This window comes from Syzygium oleosum, unplaced genomic scaffold (genome assembly GCF_021117445.2).
Source record: "Syzygium oleosum isolate NSW1041296 unplaced genomic scaffold, Sole_v2.1 Sole_v2.15, whole genome shotgun sequence".
NCBI lineage: Eukaryota > Viridiplantae > Streptophyta > Magnoliopsida > Myrtales > Myrtaceae > Syzygium > Syzygium oleosum.
In genome coordinates this window covers 5,778,379-5,794,734 of record NW_026607499.1, presented here as the reverse complement: position 1 = coordinate 5,794,734, position 16,356 = coordinate 5,778,379, and the positions used below count along the sequence as shown (strand labels likewise).

At 40.5% G+C, this 16,356-nt stretch overlaps 3 protein-coding genes across 6 annotated transcripts; 1 reads left to right on the top strand and 2 right to left on the bottom strand.

Moving 5' to 3' along the window:
- The first annotated feature begins 2,469 nt into the window (after window positions 1-2,469).
- LOC115692517 (scarecrow-like protein 28) lies at window positions 2,470-5,875 on the top strand. Its single transcript, XM_030619394.2, has one exon. It carries the CDS (start codon window positions 3,491-3,493, stop codon window positions 5,507-5,509), a length of 2,019 nt encoding a protein of 672 aa, XP_030475254.1. The 5' UTR covers window positions 2,470-3,490; the 3' UTR covers window positions 5,510-5,875.
- Window positions 5,876-5,998: 123 nt separating this feature from the next.
- On the bottom strand, window positions 5,999-8,715 carry LOC115692495 (probable (S)-N-methylcoclaurine 3'-hydroxylase isozyme 2). Its single transcript, XM_030619352.2, has 2 exons — window positions 7,428-8,715; window positions 5,999-6,741 (listed from the first exon to the last, which is right to left on the bottom strand). Exons 1-2 carry the CDS (start codon window positions 8,355-8,357, stop codon window positions 6,136-6,138), a joined length of 1,536 nt encoding a protein of 511 aa, XP_030475212.2. The 5' UTR covers window positions 8,358-8,715; the 3' UTR covers window positions 5,999-6,135.
- Window positions 8,716-9,974: 1,259 nt separating this feature from the next.
- LOC115692515 (uncharacterized) lies at window positions 9,975-14,620 on the bottom strand. Of its 4 annotated transcripts, none has more exons than XM_056318597.1 (10): window positions 14,309-14,620; window positions 13,382-13,538; window positions 13,137-13,267; window positions 12,987-13,053; window positions 12,487-12,539; window positions 11,477-11,531; window positions 11,316-11,390; window positions 11,101-11,218; window positions 10,400-10,446; window positions 9,975-10,294 (listed from the first exon to the last, which is right to left on the bottom strand). In XM_056318597.1, exons 2-10 carry the CDS (start codon window positions 13,472-13,474, stop codon window positions 10,184-10,186), a joined length of 750 nt encoding a protein of 249 aa, XP_056174572.1. In that variant the 5' UTR covers window positions 13,475-13,538; window positions 14,309-14,620; the 3' UTR covers window positions 9,975-10,183. The 4 variants fall into 4 exon arrangements, with proteins under 4 accessions (XP_056174572.1, XP_056174571.1, XP_030475252.1 ...); XM_056318596.1 differs by having other exon boundaries at window positions 13,382-13,533; XM_030619392.2 differs by having other exon boundaries at window positions 14,420-14,620.
- Window positions 14,621-16,356: the final 1,736 nt, after the last annotated feature.

The following is a 16,356-nucleotide window of genomic DNA, read 5'->3' as shown; positions in this document are numbered from 1 at the left end:
TGTAAAAGAAATGGAGATTTTGACATTTGAGGGATCGAGTTTCATACTAATCTGTCTTTGATGGATTTTGATTGTTAACATGGAAAACACTTGGGGTACGTTTTGCTTTTGTTATTTGTTCACAACTCTAGCTAACTCAAAGCGAAATCAACACATAAAATTATCCTCTCGAGCTTGATCTACCATGTTCAACTCGATAAAAGAACTTAACATGCTCGACTTTGGTCAAGTATATCCGAAAACCGTAGTTTGTATAACTTGTATTAGCTCAAGCTGCACTCGAACTCGAACTTCAATGATTCAAATGCAATAGAGTAAAAAGAGCTGATATGTTATCCATGTTTTGATGTGAATGGACACATTAACATACATATGAGAATGTATAAAAAGTCAAATACATGAAATCGAGGTCTTCATATAATTAAGATTTTCCATTGGGTGCCCCAGTTTGCATAGCTTTGCAAAATTGCCTTTTGGCAATGCATGTGGCCAACTTACACTTGGGCCGAGCCCAGAGACAACAACTCAGGTCCATAGAAAAAAAAGCTGTTAATTGGATAAGGCCTTGAAAAATTTGTGGGTACTCTTACACTTCACGCTATATTCAGCTTTGTTTTATTTTTTTATATAGCGGGTGGGGTCCAGATTTGCTATGATGCTCCTCGACTGATCCAGCTTCTAGAGTGATCTTTAGGGAAAACAACAAGAAGTTAAAAAAAAAGGTGAAGAAAGCAAAACGAAAACAATAATAGGTTTCGATCGTAACGAAATAACATATTAAAATGACCCTTATTATTTTAATTGAAAGAAAGTAGACGATGCAAAATCAAGAGAAATTGTGCAATTTGAATTTATTTCCGGTTATTGCCAATATTAGGATGAAATATGACTTTCTTTTATATCTCTTTGAGCACCCGGCTAATCCTCGCTATTGTCCTTTCTAAGTGTGGCTCAAGAGAGTGGGGAAATGTAAAGATCTGAACACAAGTTTTGAATGAGATGCCAATGCAAAACCTTAAACTGATAGGTGAAGAGAGATCGCACGTATATAAATAACATATAAACTCCATTGTCAAGCGATGTGTAATTTCAACGAGAGGGATGAATGCGTTTGTCGCTTGAGCAACCCCTCATGTTATTAGGATGAAATGAATACGTGAGCTCATTAGGCAAACCCTAAAAAGGTTGCCTCTCATTTCCTTCGACAAAAGAAGTTCCTCTTCACTCGATTCCAACTTAGACCATTCAAACGAGGGGAGTATTTCTCTAAACTTAACGTAAGGAAACATTGGTAAGGGCCGAAGTTAAAAGATTATTCGACATTAATGTTAATGTTAGGTAAGATAAATTTACTTCCTTCGAGTTCCAACAGACAATTTCATTTGTACTTATGAAATTGGGAGATCAATGCCTCCTCCAAGTCCCTTGGATCCGTCCATTCACGTGTGATCTTAATTTGACTCCATTGTGATTGTGAGATAGTGATGTTAAATTATAAGACTCATTTAAAGTCTCACCTACCCTAGTCTTCTTCATCTTTATTTGTGCCTCGCATAACGTGTTACTACAGTTCTTATGTTATCCGTGCCTCTCGGCTAAGGTTTACTTATTAATAATAACATGAATATATACATTATTATCTCATAATAACAATACAAATCTATTGTCCATGACCATGATTTAAACTCATAATCTCATTCTTACTAATTTTTTTTTTTTTGCATTGTTAAGTGTGGCTTCACTTTGGATTCACATGGTTCCATCCTTTATTTATCTTCTCCTCAACACCCATTTCTATAACTCTAAACCCTAAATTAGATGCTCCAATGTAGAAGCCAAAAAAGGGAAAAGAAAATTGTGACCGATGAAGAGTTAATCCATGGACCCCACGGTCAAAAAGGCCCCACTAATCCCTTAAGTCGATCAAAGCAAGATTTCCCTAATGGCGGCTCACAAGCGGCCACGTGCCCCTTAATTTTCAATTATGCACTTAAAAAGCGAAAAAGAGGAAAAGGAGATTTGGGAGGGAAAAAAAATAAATTATAAATAATTAGGGTGATAGAAATTTCCGAACAAAAGGCAAAAAAGCCAGAAAAGGGAAAGGAAGAAAAAAAGAAAAAGAAAAAGAAAAGCAGACAGGGGCCATAGCGCACAATTGACGAGCGCAACGGTCGAGTGAAACGTGACGTGGCGTCGCTCTGCCTCGGCACGGGGGGACAGGCACGTGACCCCCGCGTGCGCCCCCCGTGACCCCGGTTCCGTACACCAACTCCTCTCCCCTCCACCCCGCAACGGTAACATTCCACCGACCACCCCCAACGGTCACTTGGACTCTCGGCCTCCGCCGTCGGATCGGGGATCCAACGGCCAGAAGGCGAGGTTCCCTCCACTTTGCGGGAGGTGCGGGGGCGAAGCGACTTTTCTCGAACGCCATGCTGTGCTGCGCCCCTCTTTTCTTCCCCCTCCCCAACCCCCCGCAGAGAGAGAGAGAGAGCATTGCATCACCCATCACCAGCACCATCATTAACCACTTTTTCAATGCCTTGGGTAAATCAAATCAACACAAACCCATGAGTGAAAAACACGCAATAATCACAGACGCACCCCCACACACCCCCACACACACCCACACCCGGCAGCAGCATTAACTCGCTAGCACCACCTTCCAGGCACTACAGCAGCCCCCCCCCCCCCATCACATATGTTTCCTCCTCCCAGTATATAAAAGCACAGGCCTCTCATGGTTTCTGGTTCTTTTGGGTAGTGTGAGTGTTGAGGGAGGTGCACTTGCTGCTGTGAATGTGCCATGTCCATGCATGTTTCGGGAGTCGTTGCTGGTTCTTCGGGGGCTTCTGGGTCTCGCGTTTGATTCGGAGTGCCTGTCTCTGCTGCTGGCATGGACGTCGTTTCTTGTCCAAATGCTGAGATGGGTCGAGCGTTGATGGAGGTTTTCGGCTTCGGGTTCGAGAAAGTTTTCGCCTTTAGCTCAGTTCGTATGTGGGGATTGAATCTTGAGGGAGAATCACAGCTTTTGCCAATGAGCTCTTCTTGAAATCTGCGGAATCCGATGACATTTTTCTGGTAGGTTTTCTTGTTAGTTCACAATTCTTTCATTCTTTTTATTCCTTTTGGGGAGTGGTGTGAATTCTTTGGGGGTGTGCATTGGCTTTTTGAGTTGTGGCAAATTCTTTGTGTTGGTATAGGAGCACTCAATACTCAAATACACAATTTTCTTTCACCTTGTTCACTCATCGGATTCCTATTTCTTGTGCTGTTTCACACACGTTCACATAGTCACACAGACCAATACACCAGCAAAGTTTATGTGAAAATTCATAGCTGACCAAAAAAAAAAACAAAAAAAAAAACGAAAGAAGCAACGTTCAGAATCTTGTTAGAAACAGAGAGAGATAGGAGTAGAAAGGGTAAAAAGAAGACAGGTGGGTGGATTGAAGCTGAAGATCACAGAAATATTGGAAGGTGATAGAGGATGTTGGCTGGGTGCTCGAGTTCTACCTTGTTGTCACCGAGGCATCGATTGAGGAGTGAGTCATCTGCAGTCGCACAGTTCCAAGCTTGCCATTTCCAGTTGCCTTCAATGAGCACCCAGAGATTGGACTTGCCATGTAGTTTCTCCAGGAAAGAGAACTCAAGACCTCAGTCCCTCAGGCCAGTATCTCTTTCTGTGGAGAAATCATCCATTGAAGCAACCACCACCACTTGTTCTCTCAAGCAGCACATCAGGCTGCCTCCATTGGCAACCACTTCTCAGGGATCAATTGAAGCTAGGAGAGAGGTCAAAGGAGAGTTCTGGGAGAGAGGGAAGAGCTTGAAGAGGTTCGCGGATCGCAGTTCTGTCGATGAGTCCTGTGTCAGCAGGGCTAAGAGGAAAAGGCATGGCAATGTGAATGAGAAACCTGATTTTGTTGGTGAAGGGGGTGAGAACCTGAGCTTAGGCCAATTGAGCGGAGGCAGCTTCTGGTTCCAGCCAAGTTTCAATGCCTCTCCAATCCCTTTCTCCATCACATGTTCCCAGGATGATGAGGAAAGAGTTTGTTTCGTTCCGAGCGAGGTTGTCTCCCCCCCTTTGCCGCTGTCGAACAATCCTTGGGTGCAATCCGTCGTGACCAAGATCACAGACTTAGGCGAGAAGGATGTCGAGATCAGCCATGGGCCGGTGAAAGAAGATTCGGGATCAAGCACTTCGTCAGACAGTCAGAGCTTGGCGCTTAGGCTACACGAAAACATATCGGAGCACGAAGCGGGGAATGGTTCCGGGAACCCATATCCACATGAAGGTTTTAGTTTGGAAGCCAGCGAGGAGAATCACCACGGAGAGCGTCATGGATTTGAGCTCGTTAGCCTGCTTACGTCATGCGTAGAGGCGATTGGGTCCAAGAATATTTCAGCGATTAACCACTTCATTGCTAAGTTGGGTGATCTTGCCTCTCCGAGGGGATCCACTATAAGTCGCGTGGTCGCTTACTATACTGAGGCTTTAGCGCTACGAGTCACAAGGCTGTGGCCTCATGTTTTTCACATCACCACCCCTCGGGAAGTTGATCGGGTGGATGAGGACTTGGGAACGGCGTTGCGGCTTTTGAACCAGGTTAGCCCTATCCCCAAGTTCATCCATTTCACATCGAATGAGATACTGTTAAGAGCATTTGAAGGGAAAGACAGGATTCACATCATAGATTTCGACATCAAGCAAGGACTTCAGTGGCCTAGTTTGTTTCAGAGTTTAGCCTCTCGGTCCGATCCTCCTAGCCATGTAAGGATTACCGGCATAGGTGAGTCTAAGCAGGAACTAGTTGAAACAGGAGACCGACTGGCCATATTCGCTGGTTCATTCAACCTTCCTTTTGAGTTTCACCCGGTTGTGGATCGGCTGGAGGACGTGAGGCTGTGGATGCTTCACGTAAAGGAGGGAGAGAGTGTCGCCGTGAACTGTGTTTGCCAATTGCACAAGACGCTTTATGATGGCAGTGGAGGAGCACTCAGGGACTTTCTCAGATTGATACGAAGCACGAACCCAGTGGTTCTCCTAATGGCAGAGCAAGAAGCCCATCATAATACCAGCGGCTTGGAAGTGAGAGTCATCAATTCATTGAGATACTATTCAGCATTGTTTGACTCAGTTCATTCAAGCCTTCCCCTGGAGAGTGCGGCCAGGGTTAAGATAGAGGAGATGTTTGCCCGGGAAATCAGAAATATTGTCGCTTGTGAAGGAAGCGACAGATTGGAAAGGCACCAGAGTTTCGACGACTGGAGGAAATTGATGGAGCAAGGAGCATTCCGTTGCTTGGAAACTACCGAAAGAGAGAGAATTCAAAGCCAGATGCTGTTGAAGATGTACGACGCCGATGAGGATTTTATTGTCAGCGAGTGCGGGCAAGAGAGAGCAGCGCTTACTCTGAGTTGGCAGGATCAGCCTCTTTATACAGTCTCGGCATGGGCACCTGCTGATGTTGCAGGCAGCTCATCCTCCTTTTCTCAGCCGAACTGATCTCCATTTCTTATCACCATGCAAACCATTAACTTCCATTCTTTCCGCACATAGATGACTATGAAATTCTTTGTAGGTAGAGGAAGACTCGTCATTCTTTCATTCTTTTGCTGCAGATAAGATTTGTCTTCGGGATACTAGCATTATATGAGTAGCTCAATACTGATCAAAAGTTCATTCGTTGTAGAAATTCCGGGTTTACATTGTTAGCTGTTTGGTGTCATTTTGTGTCGAGTATTTTGATTCTTTATGTACGATGAAAATCTTTCACATTGTGTCAATCAATTTGCTCTAGTCAAGAGTCATGAGTCTGTAATTTTCAGAATACTGTTTGCAGTGGAATTATTCTCTTGTGCTTATCATCCATATTCATACAATCTGTACACTTATTATCTTGTTTGATCTCCTGCCGCTGCGATTTTGGGATGAGTTCGCCGACGAAACTACACTGATCAAGGTTATAGTTGCACATTAAAATGTCTTGACGACGAATTCCTCTGATGTTTACATGGAGGACAAAGACAGCCTCCTTTTTACTTTTACATTTTTCTATGAAGGCAGGCTGATAGAATCTTAGGAAGCGGAGATTTGGCATCACACATAATTAAACAACAGTATGCTGATCCTCATTTTCTAACCTTAGGAATGAGGAACAGAGGCTGTGCTTTCTGCAAAGTGATGCCTAATTTTTCCGTCATATCTAACTTGCTAATTTCGGTTCCATGGGGAAGTGTCCAATCAAAGAACTTAATCAGGGAAGCGAGAACTAGGGGAACCTGCTTAGCAGCCATTGGCAGTCCGGGGCACATTCTTCTTCCAGCGCCAAAAGGTAAAAACTCGAAGTGTTTGCCTTTGAAGTCCAAGGACGATTGCATGAACCGTTCTGGTTTGAACTCTAATGAATCTTTCCAAATCGTAGGGTCTCTCCCAGTCGCCCATATGTTGACTAGTACTTGAGAGTTCTTAGGGATGAAATAATTCATCACACTGCACGCTTGAGGAGCACGGTGAGGCAGGAGCAATGGCGCTGGTGGGTGTAGCCTCAGTGTCTCTTTGACACAAGCTTTCATGTATTTAAATTTGGATAGGTTGGATTCTTTTGGTTTGTCTTGGTTGATTTCTTCTGCGAGTTCTTCTCGAACTTTATCCATGGACTCTGGGTTTCTTATCAGCTCTGCCATTGCCCATTCAACTGTTGTGCTACTGGTGTCTGTTCCGGCAGTGAAAAGCTCCTGCAATATAGAGCAGAATCAACTCAATCCATTGTACATGCTGAATAGACTCTAAAACTGGAAACATGGTATTCCGACAATGAAACAAGCATGCCAAAGATAATCCCAATTTCATTTGACAAATAAGCGAAGCTTGAAGCAACGCCTATGCACAGCTAGTCCCTCGATAATCATTTTTCCAGTCAGATATGATGTCAGGAATTGATTTGTGATTCTTTAGTTATTTAGAAATTTGTTTCCCATATTTATAGCTAATTCTCCTATTTTAATCCTTGAGGACTTAATTGTACGGTTTCACTGCAAGTAGCTCCGCCTCTTTTTGGGATTTTATACAGGTAGCTCCTTAAGTAATATATAATATGACTATTGGCGACTGAAGCAGAAGAACCGGTAGAAAAATTGTCTACATTGTCATGTGAAGTGCTCAAAGGTATATTACAATGATGAATGTTTATGAAGGGTAATAAAGTATAACCTTATTCTTGTTATGACATCAAATACTCCACAAGACAACAAATTTTTAGTATGGCCCTTGAGTTCTAAGTTTTTCCTATTCAGTACTTGTCAACTGTCATATGTAAATTTGAACTAAAAAACAGGATAAGAGGCTTCAGATATCTGAAAGTGGAAAACTGCAGCTCATATGTACTTTTTTTTTGCTCTTTAGGCCCTTATAAAGCTCTTACCATGAACAGTTGGTTGATTACTTCATCGGTGAAGTCGTTTTCAATGAGAACGTCCAAGAAGTCTGATTGTGCTGCTTCATCGCCCTCTTTTCCTTTCCGGTTTCGCCGTTCTTCAATAATGGCTGTCCACATTTCGTTCATCTTCATTGTCAGCTCCTTCGATTTCCTCTGTAGACCCTGGAGATCCAATCCACTAAAGATCGGATAAAGATCCGAAATATTCGGCATAGCAGACACCTCCATCATCTGCCTGACGAGATTTTTCATCTCTCCATCCACCGTCCCATTCTTAAACTCTATGAAGTCTTTAGAGACAAGAATGTTGCTCAGCATGTTGAGTACAGTCGCGAAAACAACTTCTCCAATATTCACTACGTCGCCCTCTTTCGAACTGATCAGTTCCACCATCTCCATGACCTTTTTCTCTCGAACACGTGTTTGAGACTCTATGGCGCTCCTTGAGAAAAGCTCAGTTTTGCATATTGTTCGCAAATACTTCCACCCGATCCCGCATTTCGGAGACCATCCGAGCGATATGTAACTGAGCTTCGATCTCTCAACTGGCATCACATGAGGGACATATCGAGCTGACAGCAAAAGATCCTTCTCTTTAAGAATTTCCTTGGCTACAGCTGGTGACGACCCCACGATCACGAGCTGAGTGCCGAGCTTCAAGGATATGAGAGGGCCATATACTTTGGCGAATTCCGATAGAGCAACATGAGGCATCTTCCCTAGCTGCATCATATTGCCTAGGATTGGCCATGGACGGGGTCCTGGTGGAAGAGGCAGCGCCGGCGACTTAATGAGCGGTCGAGCCTTGAATTGGTTATGGATGAAGAGGAGGATGATCAGAGAAACATAGAAGGGAAGGAGAGGATTGTTGATTCCTTCAGTTAAGTCGGTAAGAGCCACGAGTTTACGGCACATGATTCATTTGCTCTATTGAACAGATGAAATTGGCCAAGAAAAAGAGCTGAAAGATGGATTTCTGGGATCTCAAATTATATATAGATAATGCAACAAGTAATTTAATAGACACAGGTCTCTCGTCAACTAAATAGTTGTACCAGTCAAGTGCATGTTTGCATTGCACACGCTAAATCTAATGCTTCTGCAACGTACTGCTCTTCTGGAGATATTATATTATTCTCAAACGCCTACCTCAATGTTGAAAGAACAATTGTTTAATGATCATAACTCAATTTGGATACCCCAAACTTGCTTCATTGTTCTACCAGTATTTTTAAAATCTCCTGAAAATAGAGAATCAAGCATTGATAATGCTTGTGAAGAAGAAGGGCGGCACAATGTTTGTTTGGAAGTGAGAGAGATGCAATTAGTAGGCCAAAACAGACAAAGGAGGAGAAATTCTTCAATATAATGATATTAGGTGTAACATCCATATTGACAGGCTGCTTAAACAATGAATATGACAAATAAAGTGAATCTGCAGGAACCTTCCGAGCAATTTCCCAAGTCGAATCAGCTTGAAATATACATCGGTTCTGCAAGTTTAGTCACATGGACAAGAAGAGTATTCCCACGCAGAGAGGAGGGGAGAGAGAGAGGGTGTAAAGATAATATCATGCAGCGTGCTGACTTGGTGCTATCGAAGCAATCCAAAGTTATTGTTTTTGAACTAGGCGTGCATGTTTTGTTGATACACACGCAATAACACACAATTTTTTGTGTTTGATTGTCGAGAATAGTAACATGCGATGCGAAATGAGCGGATACCAAAAGCTTAGGGATAATGCCATTCATACTGAGGGCTTGTAAGTTTGAGTCCCTTATGCGTCCCCAGTCAAAAGTATTCAATGATCGATAAAATGAACTGAAAACTTGGCCTCAACACAAGGTGAAAGAATCCAACTTACATAGAACATGTGGATGGTTGCTTGTATATGGCGTCCAAAGTATACTATGCAGGTCACATGATACACCATTTCTCGAATAATCCACCACTTGGAATACTCATGGTTTATTGATCTTGATCACTAAAACCCACACTCTTCAATATTCTAATGCTCTAAATGAACAAATATATATATATATATTGACAAAACTCTTCTCATTTGGTCTTTTTGCTGTGCAATAGCACATCTGAGTGCGTGTACACGATTCAAAGAAATTTACTCTATGGGTCGCATTTCAATCTTTTGATACATTTCTTCCTTAACTGTTTGGTAGTTGCACTTACTTTTTTCGTAGATATCATTATTTTATTAAGGCACTCTATTTGATTCAATAAAGTTGGACAAGAAACCCCGTAATTTTTCCAAACGCATTGTTTTGTCGTCCAACATCAACAAATAGGACAACGTTTCGGAGTAATGTATCCTTTTTTCAGCAAGATATTACTCAAATTGTAACTACACTCGCTATCCTACCTAATGTGTCGCTTTCTCAAATGGAACGGTCGAGTTAAAGCCTACACCCACTTGGACCACATCGTGCGCATGGAGGATTTTGGTTATTTCTTCTTGATGTTTGCTGTTCTGGGGGACTGCTTACATCACATTTTCAATCAGTACATGGGTAAACTTCTGAATCAATGAAACAATTTTATAAATAACATGTCCTCTACAACATCTCACGCTACAGCTTTCAAGATGATGCTCCGAGCACGAAATGCCCGAAACAGGGTAAAAGGAAAAAGAAAAGAAAAAAAATGATGCTCCAGACAACCGTAGGGCCAGCAACCACTTGTAACTAAATCAATGACATAAAGTAGGCAGACAAACTTGCAGGCGTTAGCTTTCTTGCGGGGTGTTGCCGGATCGGCGATAAGGCACGTATCTGTGCTCTTTTGCAGCATTCTTCCTTCTCTTTTTCTCGATAAAGGCCTCCACCTTTCCAGATGCCTGATCGTATCAGCAAAAGAAGTTATTAGCCACCGAGTCAATGTACCAATTATGGCCTTCTCAAAGCACAAAGGATATTCTTTGAGGACGGGGAAAAATAAATACCTTGAGACTATTATACTTCTCAATAAGCCTTCTTTTACGAATCTCAGCTGCAAGAATCAGACAAAAATTCAGAATCCTGATATATGTTCAGATCTAGAACTAACCACTAGAACTAACCATATTCATAGCAAGATCCAAAGACAGACGCTGACAATCTAGTTTTAGAAGCATGTGTAGCATGAGAATGACTGCATACAAGGAGGAAAACAAAACGATGTGCCTTTTTGGACATAAGAAAGATAATGATGCTATATATATTAGGGTACTATTTTTTTATATGCACGTGTCCCGTGTCCATGTCCATCGTGAATCTAAACCACTAGCCTCCATCACGCCCACAATTATATGGACCCATTCTGCCACCTTCCGGCACCATTGTGCATCTTCCTCCAATGCAATCATCGATGAAGTACTTCACAACACTGTTATGTATGTCAAAGCAATGGGAATTTTGACCAACATTAATATGCGCTCTGATTAAACTTTCCAAGGACATGGAGGGGACAGTTAATCTGCAAGATAATTTGCCAAAGAAGTAGCTTTGTATACTCATTTTAAGGCATGTTGAACTTGAATCAGCTTGGCAGTCAACATTAACAATAATATCATGCCTTCCCCAAATCCAGACACAAAATTCCCTATCATAAGAAGGCAGAAAAAGTGCATGTGCACACAGACCATGGGAGAGTCTGAAGACGTACATTTCTTAAGGTAAAATGGTTTTTTCCCTTGCTTTGCAGCTTCTCTCTCTTTCTTTTTGTGCTCAGTGAGAATTGCAGCCTCTGTTTGCTTTCCTGTCTCTGACTTCAATTGCTTGTCCTGTTGGCTCACCATATGAAGGGAAAAGAATGAACAGGATGCACCAGAAAACGGTATTACTGCAACATTATATTTTTGCATTTAACAAAGGACTCACAATCCAGGCAATTCGACTTTTAAATTCATCAATGACATTAGGGTCATTTGATTTCTTTAACTGCTTCTGTAATTCCTGCATGTCCAGAAGACCAATTTATCAGATGAAATAAAGACATTGCAAAACTGACAGTTTCATCTCAAATGCCTGTTAAATTCTACCTTTCTTTCTGCAGGAAGCTCATTCTCATAAAGAAAACCATATCTCTTCTTGAACCTATAACACAGAAATGCTTGTGAAGATATTGTATAGCATTGCTCAAAGCAAGATAAAGCATTGAGGAAGATCATAACATGGTCAAAATTAATGAAAGCATGACATATGAATATGATCACAGGAACGTTGGGACAGAGTATAGAGTCTATTTCAAATTTTACATGCCAGACGTACTTGAGTTGCAGCTGAGAATCATTCAAATTTTTCGAATTCTTACGTCTTTTACAGAAACTAAAACAAGAAAAAAGCAATCCTGCTATATCTACGTAAAAAATTTCATTTCTTGTTAATTATGCGAAAAAGTATTAGTATTTTTTCACGAAGGATCACATATGCGACTTCTTTGCACTCTGGAAATGCATCCACTACATGATTCAGCCCCAGAAGAAAGTCTAAGCATACGTATCATAAGACACCAAGCGACCTTGTTCAGAATGCATCTATAACTATAATTTGTCTCACAAAGACAAATTTTATTTCCTCTTTATGCCATCCTGCAAAAATCCTTCATTCCCAAGCAAGGTCTAATAACAATATTGTAAACCATCTACAAGTTCAATCGACATTGCAATTAGGTAATCAATCAGTTCTGCTTTTATGTTTCATTACATTCGACATAAACTAAAGGCCCAATGAAAATCACTCGTAAGGGATGGTGCAAAATAGCAACAGATATTGAATGTGAAGAAACAGCGTTATGACCCACACCAACTGGGTGGTCAAAAGTAGCAAATAAGCAAATAATTATCACGTATTCTTGCTTATTGAAACGAAAACCTTTTCTGGCAAACCATGGTCATTGATGTAGACGAATGTATTACTCTGTTACGATGACCTTACTAACAGTAAGATGCCTTTCCACAAAATCTCTGGATAAGCAAAATAAAATCCTCTAATTCAAGGAAGAAGTTTCATGTAACACATCAAAAGAGGAAAGGAAGTAATGCAGGCTTACCCCTCCACATTCAGTGCACCACATAGAGATTCAAAACGAGGATCCCGTACAACCTTGAAATAACATAATATAACCTAGTCAAATAGCAAGAACAAATGAATAAACTAACATACATGAGAACAAACTATACATCGGCAATGCAAGAAAGACTATAAACTTAAAGCTATAAAAGCTCAAAATGTTCCATCCACCCTTCCATGTAATGCAAGTTAACTATATAGGTGATAAATGTTCATTTAGATGACCATAAAGCAAAGATCACGAAGCAACGACAGAAACAACAGCAAATGCATAAGGTAAATAAGAAGACAGCAGAAAAACCAAAATGAAAACATATAGGAGACAAACTCAAGCCATTAAACTTTAGCAACTATATCAAGATTGGTATCAAAGGCTGCAGGAGCTAATACATTAACACAATTTATAAGTATCTCAACCAATGCGTAGTAAGGACATAGCTTACTGCAATATGCAATGATGACAGCAGAACAAAAGCTGACCTTCTTAGGAGCCTGGATGACCTCTCTAAATCTCCCGACGGGCTTCTTCCAACTAGCTTCCATTGGCCTTAAAAGGTAACTCGAGTAAACATCTGTAATACACTCGATGCACATGCACATACCACAGAGCATCCCAAATTCTAGTAATACCTATTTTTGTTAGCCCTCTTAGGCTTTTTCTCTTCATTGGGTTTTTTGTACACCGAATGAGAACCATCAGATCGAGCCTTCTGCAATTCCTCAAATGTCACATCTGCCAACTCACGCTCTATCTCCTCCTCCTGATAAAATTTAAAGCAATTTATTTCCTAGCACTAGAAGTTTGACCTAGAATTAACAGTTACTTCATATATGTATTATCACAGATGCATAGGCAGTCACTTCAGCTTACTAACATCTTCTGAGTTAGACAATTCACTTTCTTCACTATCATCAAACTTTCTTTTGCTTGAAGTCGCCGCTCCATCATTAGGGCTAGGCTTCCTCATTTCAGTCTTTTCACTGGTTTTCCCTAATAATTCAAGCGACAGCCACTAATGTAAGGCTTCTGCACTAGACATAGAGTAAACAGATTAACCCAATGAAGATTATGAATTTGACATCCTACCCTATCGCCATCCAACCATTACAATAAGATCAGAAGTACAAGAGCAGAACAACATGATTTCTAAAAGGATCAGAAGGCTGCACTAAAATTTGGACAAATCTACATATGGGCTCGAAGCCTTAAGACAAGGTAATATCTTCTGACCCTAAAAATATGACCAACATAATCAGTAAATCCTTGTAGTTTCAATATGCACATGTCTTTCCATAACTACTAGCCTCATCATCATTCGATGTCAAACTTGATGGTTCACTGTAATCAATGAAACGAAGTGGCAAATTCGACTGCAGTATAAGGTAAAGAACAAACATATGACTGACCCATGACTTTTTGAATGGAAATTGAACGATGAACTCAAGCAAAGGCACAAGCCCCTTCATACGGGTCGATTTTTACACAACGTTCATGGTGCATAAAAAAAGTCTTTTTCAGTGAAAAGATATGTTAAAGCACAATCTTTGTGCTTCGACATAACGTTTTGTGTTTTTCCTATTTTCTTTTCGTCTTACTCCTAGCACAATCGACAGAAGTTTTTTCATGAATGACAAACTCCTCAAAGCCCCTGAAAACCAGCCACGCACAGCTGAAATCGGCTCGTTTCGTCTTGATGATTGCTCGCTACATCTTCTTGATGAACAAACAATTCAGAACAAATCCAATGCGACTAATACCAACATCCCCGAGACAGGGCCAGTACAAATCCCCCCGCACTAACCGAGAGATATCCAGTCGTCTTCACATGAATCCAGAGACTACCCATTAGCTTACGACCTCGTAGCAGCACATCGTCGACGAGCCTGCGGAAAAGCTGAAACAGAACACCAACCTGGGAACTTCGAGCTCCGGCGCGACGAAGCTAAAGACGACCGTAGAGTAAGCTCCTCGAGCACAAGCCTAGCTGGTACGAGCGACGGCGCCCCTCGTCTCGTGCCGGTGCTCCCGACGGCGCGATCTGCTCCAAGACAGCCGAGATTGCCGAGTCGGTGAAGCGGATCAAAGAGCTCGAAGCGTCTGGAGGAGGAGGAGGAAGACGGCGACCAGGGAGAGGAAAGAGGAGGACGGAAAGAGAGTTTGAGCCCTGATTGGGCTGTAAATGGGCTGAGCCCATTTAGGCCCATTTATTTTGTTCGTCTATATTATGTGCGATCATGGGGTATCTGTCTTACATATATGTATGGGATTTTAATGGATTTTTAACTTTTTTGGGTAAAAGTTTGAGGTTGGAGTGGCTTTTGGATTTTGCTTTAAGATATATAGTCTTGGGGCTCATTCCAATAAAAGAAAACACCAACTTTACCTTGAGTAACAATTCTGCCTCGAACTTTTTTTTTGTCTCGATAAAAAATACCAGTTTTTACTCAAATCCCAAATCTAGCCCATATGATGTGAAATGTTCAAATTGTTCGGGCCAGATTTGAGATTTAAGTGAAAGTTGGTGATTTTTCGTTAGACAAAAAAACAGTTTGGACCGGAATTGTCACTTAAGGTAAAATTGATACCGTTTTTTTTTTTGGGGAATTAAGCCTCTACATTGTGGGTCGATGGCTGTTTCTTTTTCATTATTAGTTTTCTTAACTACAACGTAGTGAAGACTGACGCGACCATTGTTCTAAATAATTCGACAGAGCTATATAAGTGAATCTTTAGCTCAACAAGATTATTCCTATCTTAGAAAATCAATTTTTCCATCCACTTTCGCTGGCTCAACATGCTGGCCAATGCATTTCTTTTTAGGAAAATAAATTATTGAAAAAAACAATTTTTCAAAAAGAATTTGTTTGCATTGCTTAGGATAAATTAGTCAACATAAAATATTTTAATTATCAACAAATATTTATGCCTAATCATCTCTATTGAAGATAAAAAAAAAATACTTTTTGCTTGTAATGATTGCCAATCAACATTTTTTAAAGATATTATTTTTTTTAGAGAGAATCGATCAATTAACGGTAACGTTGCTCTTTCAAGAGAAATTTTCAACGAAACTGAGTAACTCTTTTACTCAGTGAAAAGAAAATCTCACTTGGGATTTGCTCAAATCCTATTAAGCAAAGTCCTCACATACAAAAAAAAAAAAAAAGCAAGGGAAAAATTCAATCCAAAGAAAATTATATACTATAATATGATAATCACAAGTATGAAAATAGTATCACTAAAAAGAGATTAGTAAAGTTTTAAACATAGGGATTAAATTTCTCAAAATAGAAAATTACACCAGAATTATTGTCTTTTACCCTAATGGAGATATTGTTGTACATTAATAGGGTTTCTCATTCTATGTGCTTGGTTAAGTTGGTTTGAAAGGGCTTTCTTGTTAATTTGGATTTATGAGACTCAGCTAGAAGAATCCTGACAAAACTGAATTGACTTAACTGACCTGTTTTTGATCTTGCGCCTTAACAAATGCGACAAGAAACTGCACCCCGAGCTTTTCCTCTCTACTTTTCCTTTTCAACGATTTTGAAACTCTGCTGCAAAATCTATTTAGCAATTGGTGTAAATAATTTATACGTGATTTTTTCATCCTTTTATTTATTTAGAATTTACAAAAACTAGTTTTCTTTTAGAAGTTTCCGACACAACACGAAAACACATTAAATTCTGCAACCGTGTTATTTAATTCTATATATTACGAACAAAATGTTATAGAATGCATTCAATTTTGGAGTAATATCCATCACTTGAAAAATTGCAGTTTATATCCCGTGGCTGTTTTTGGCTTGAATAATATCCTTCGATTTATTTCTTTAAATGCATCAAACT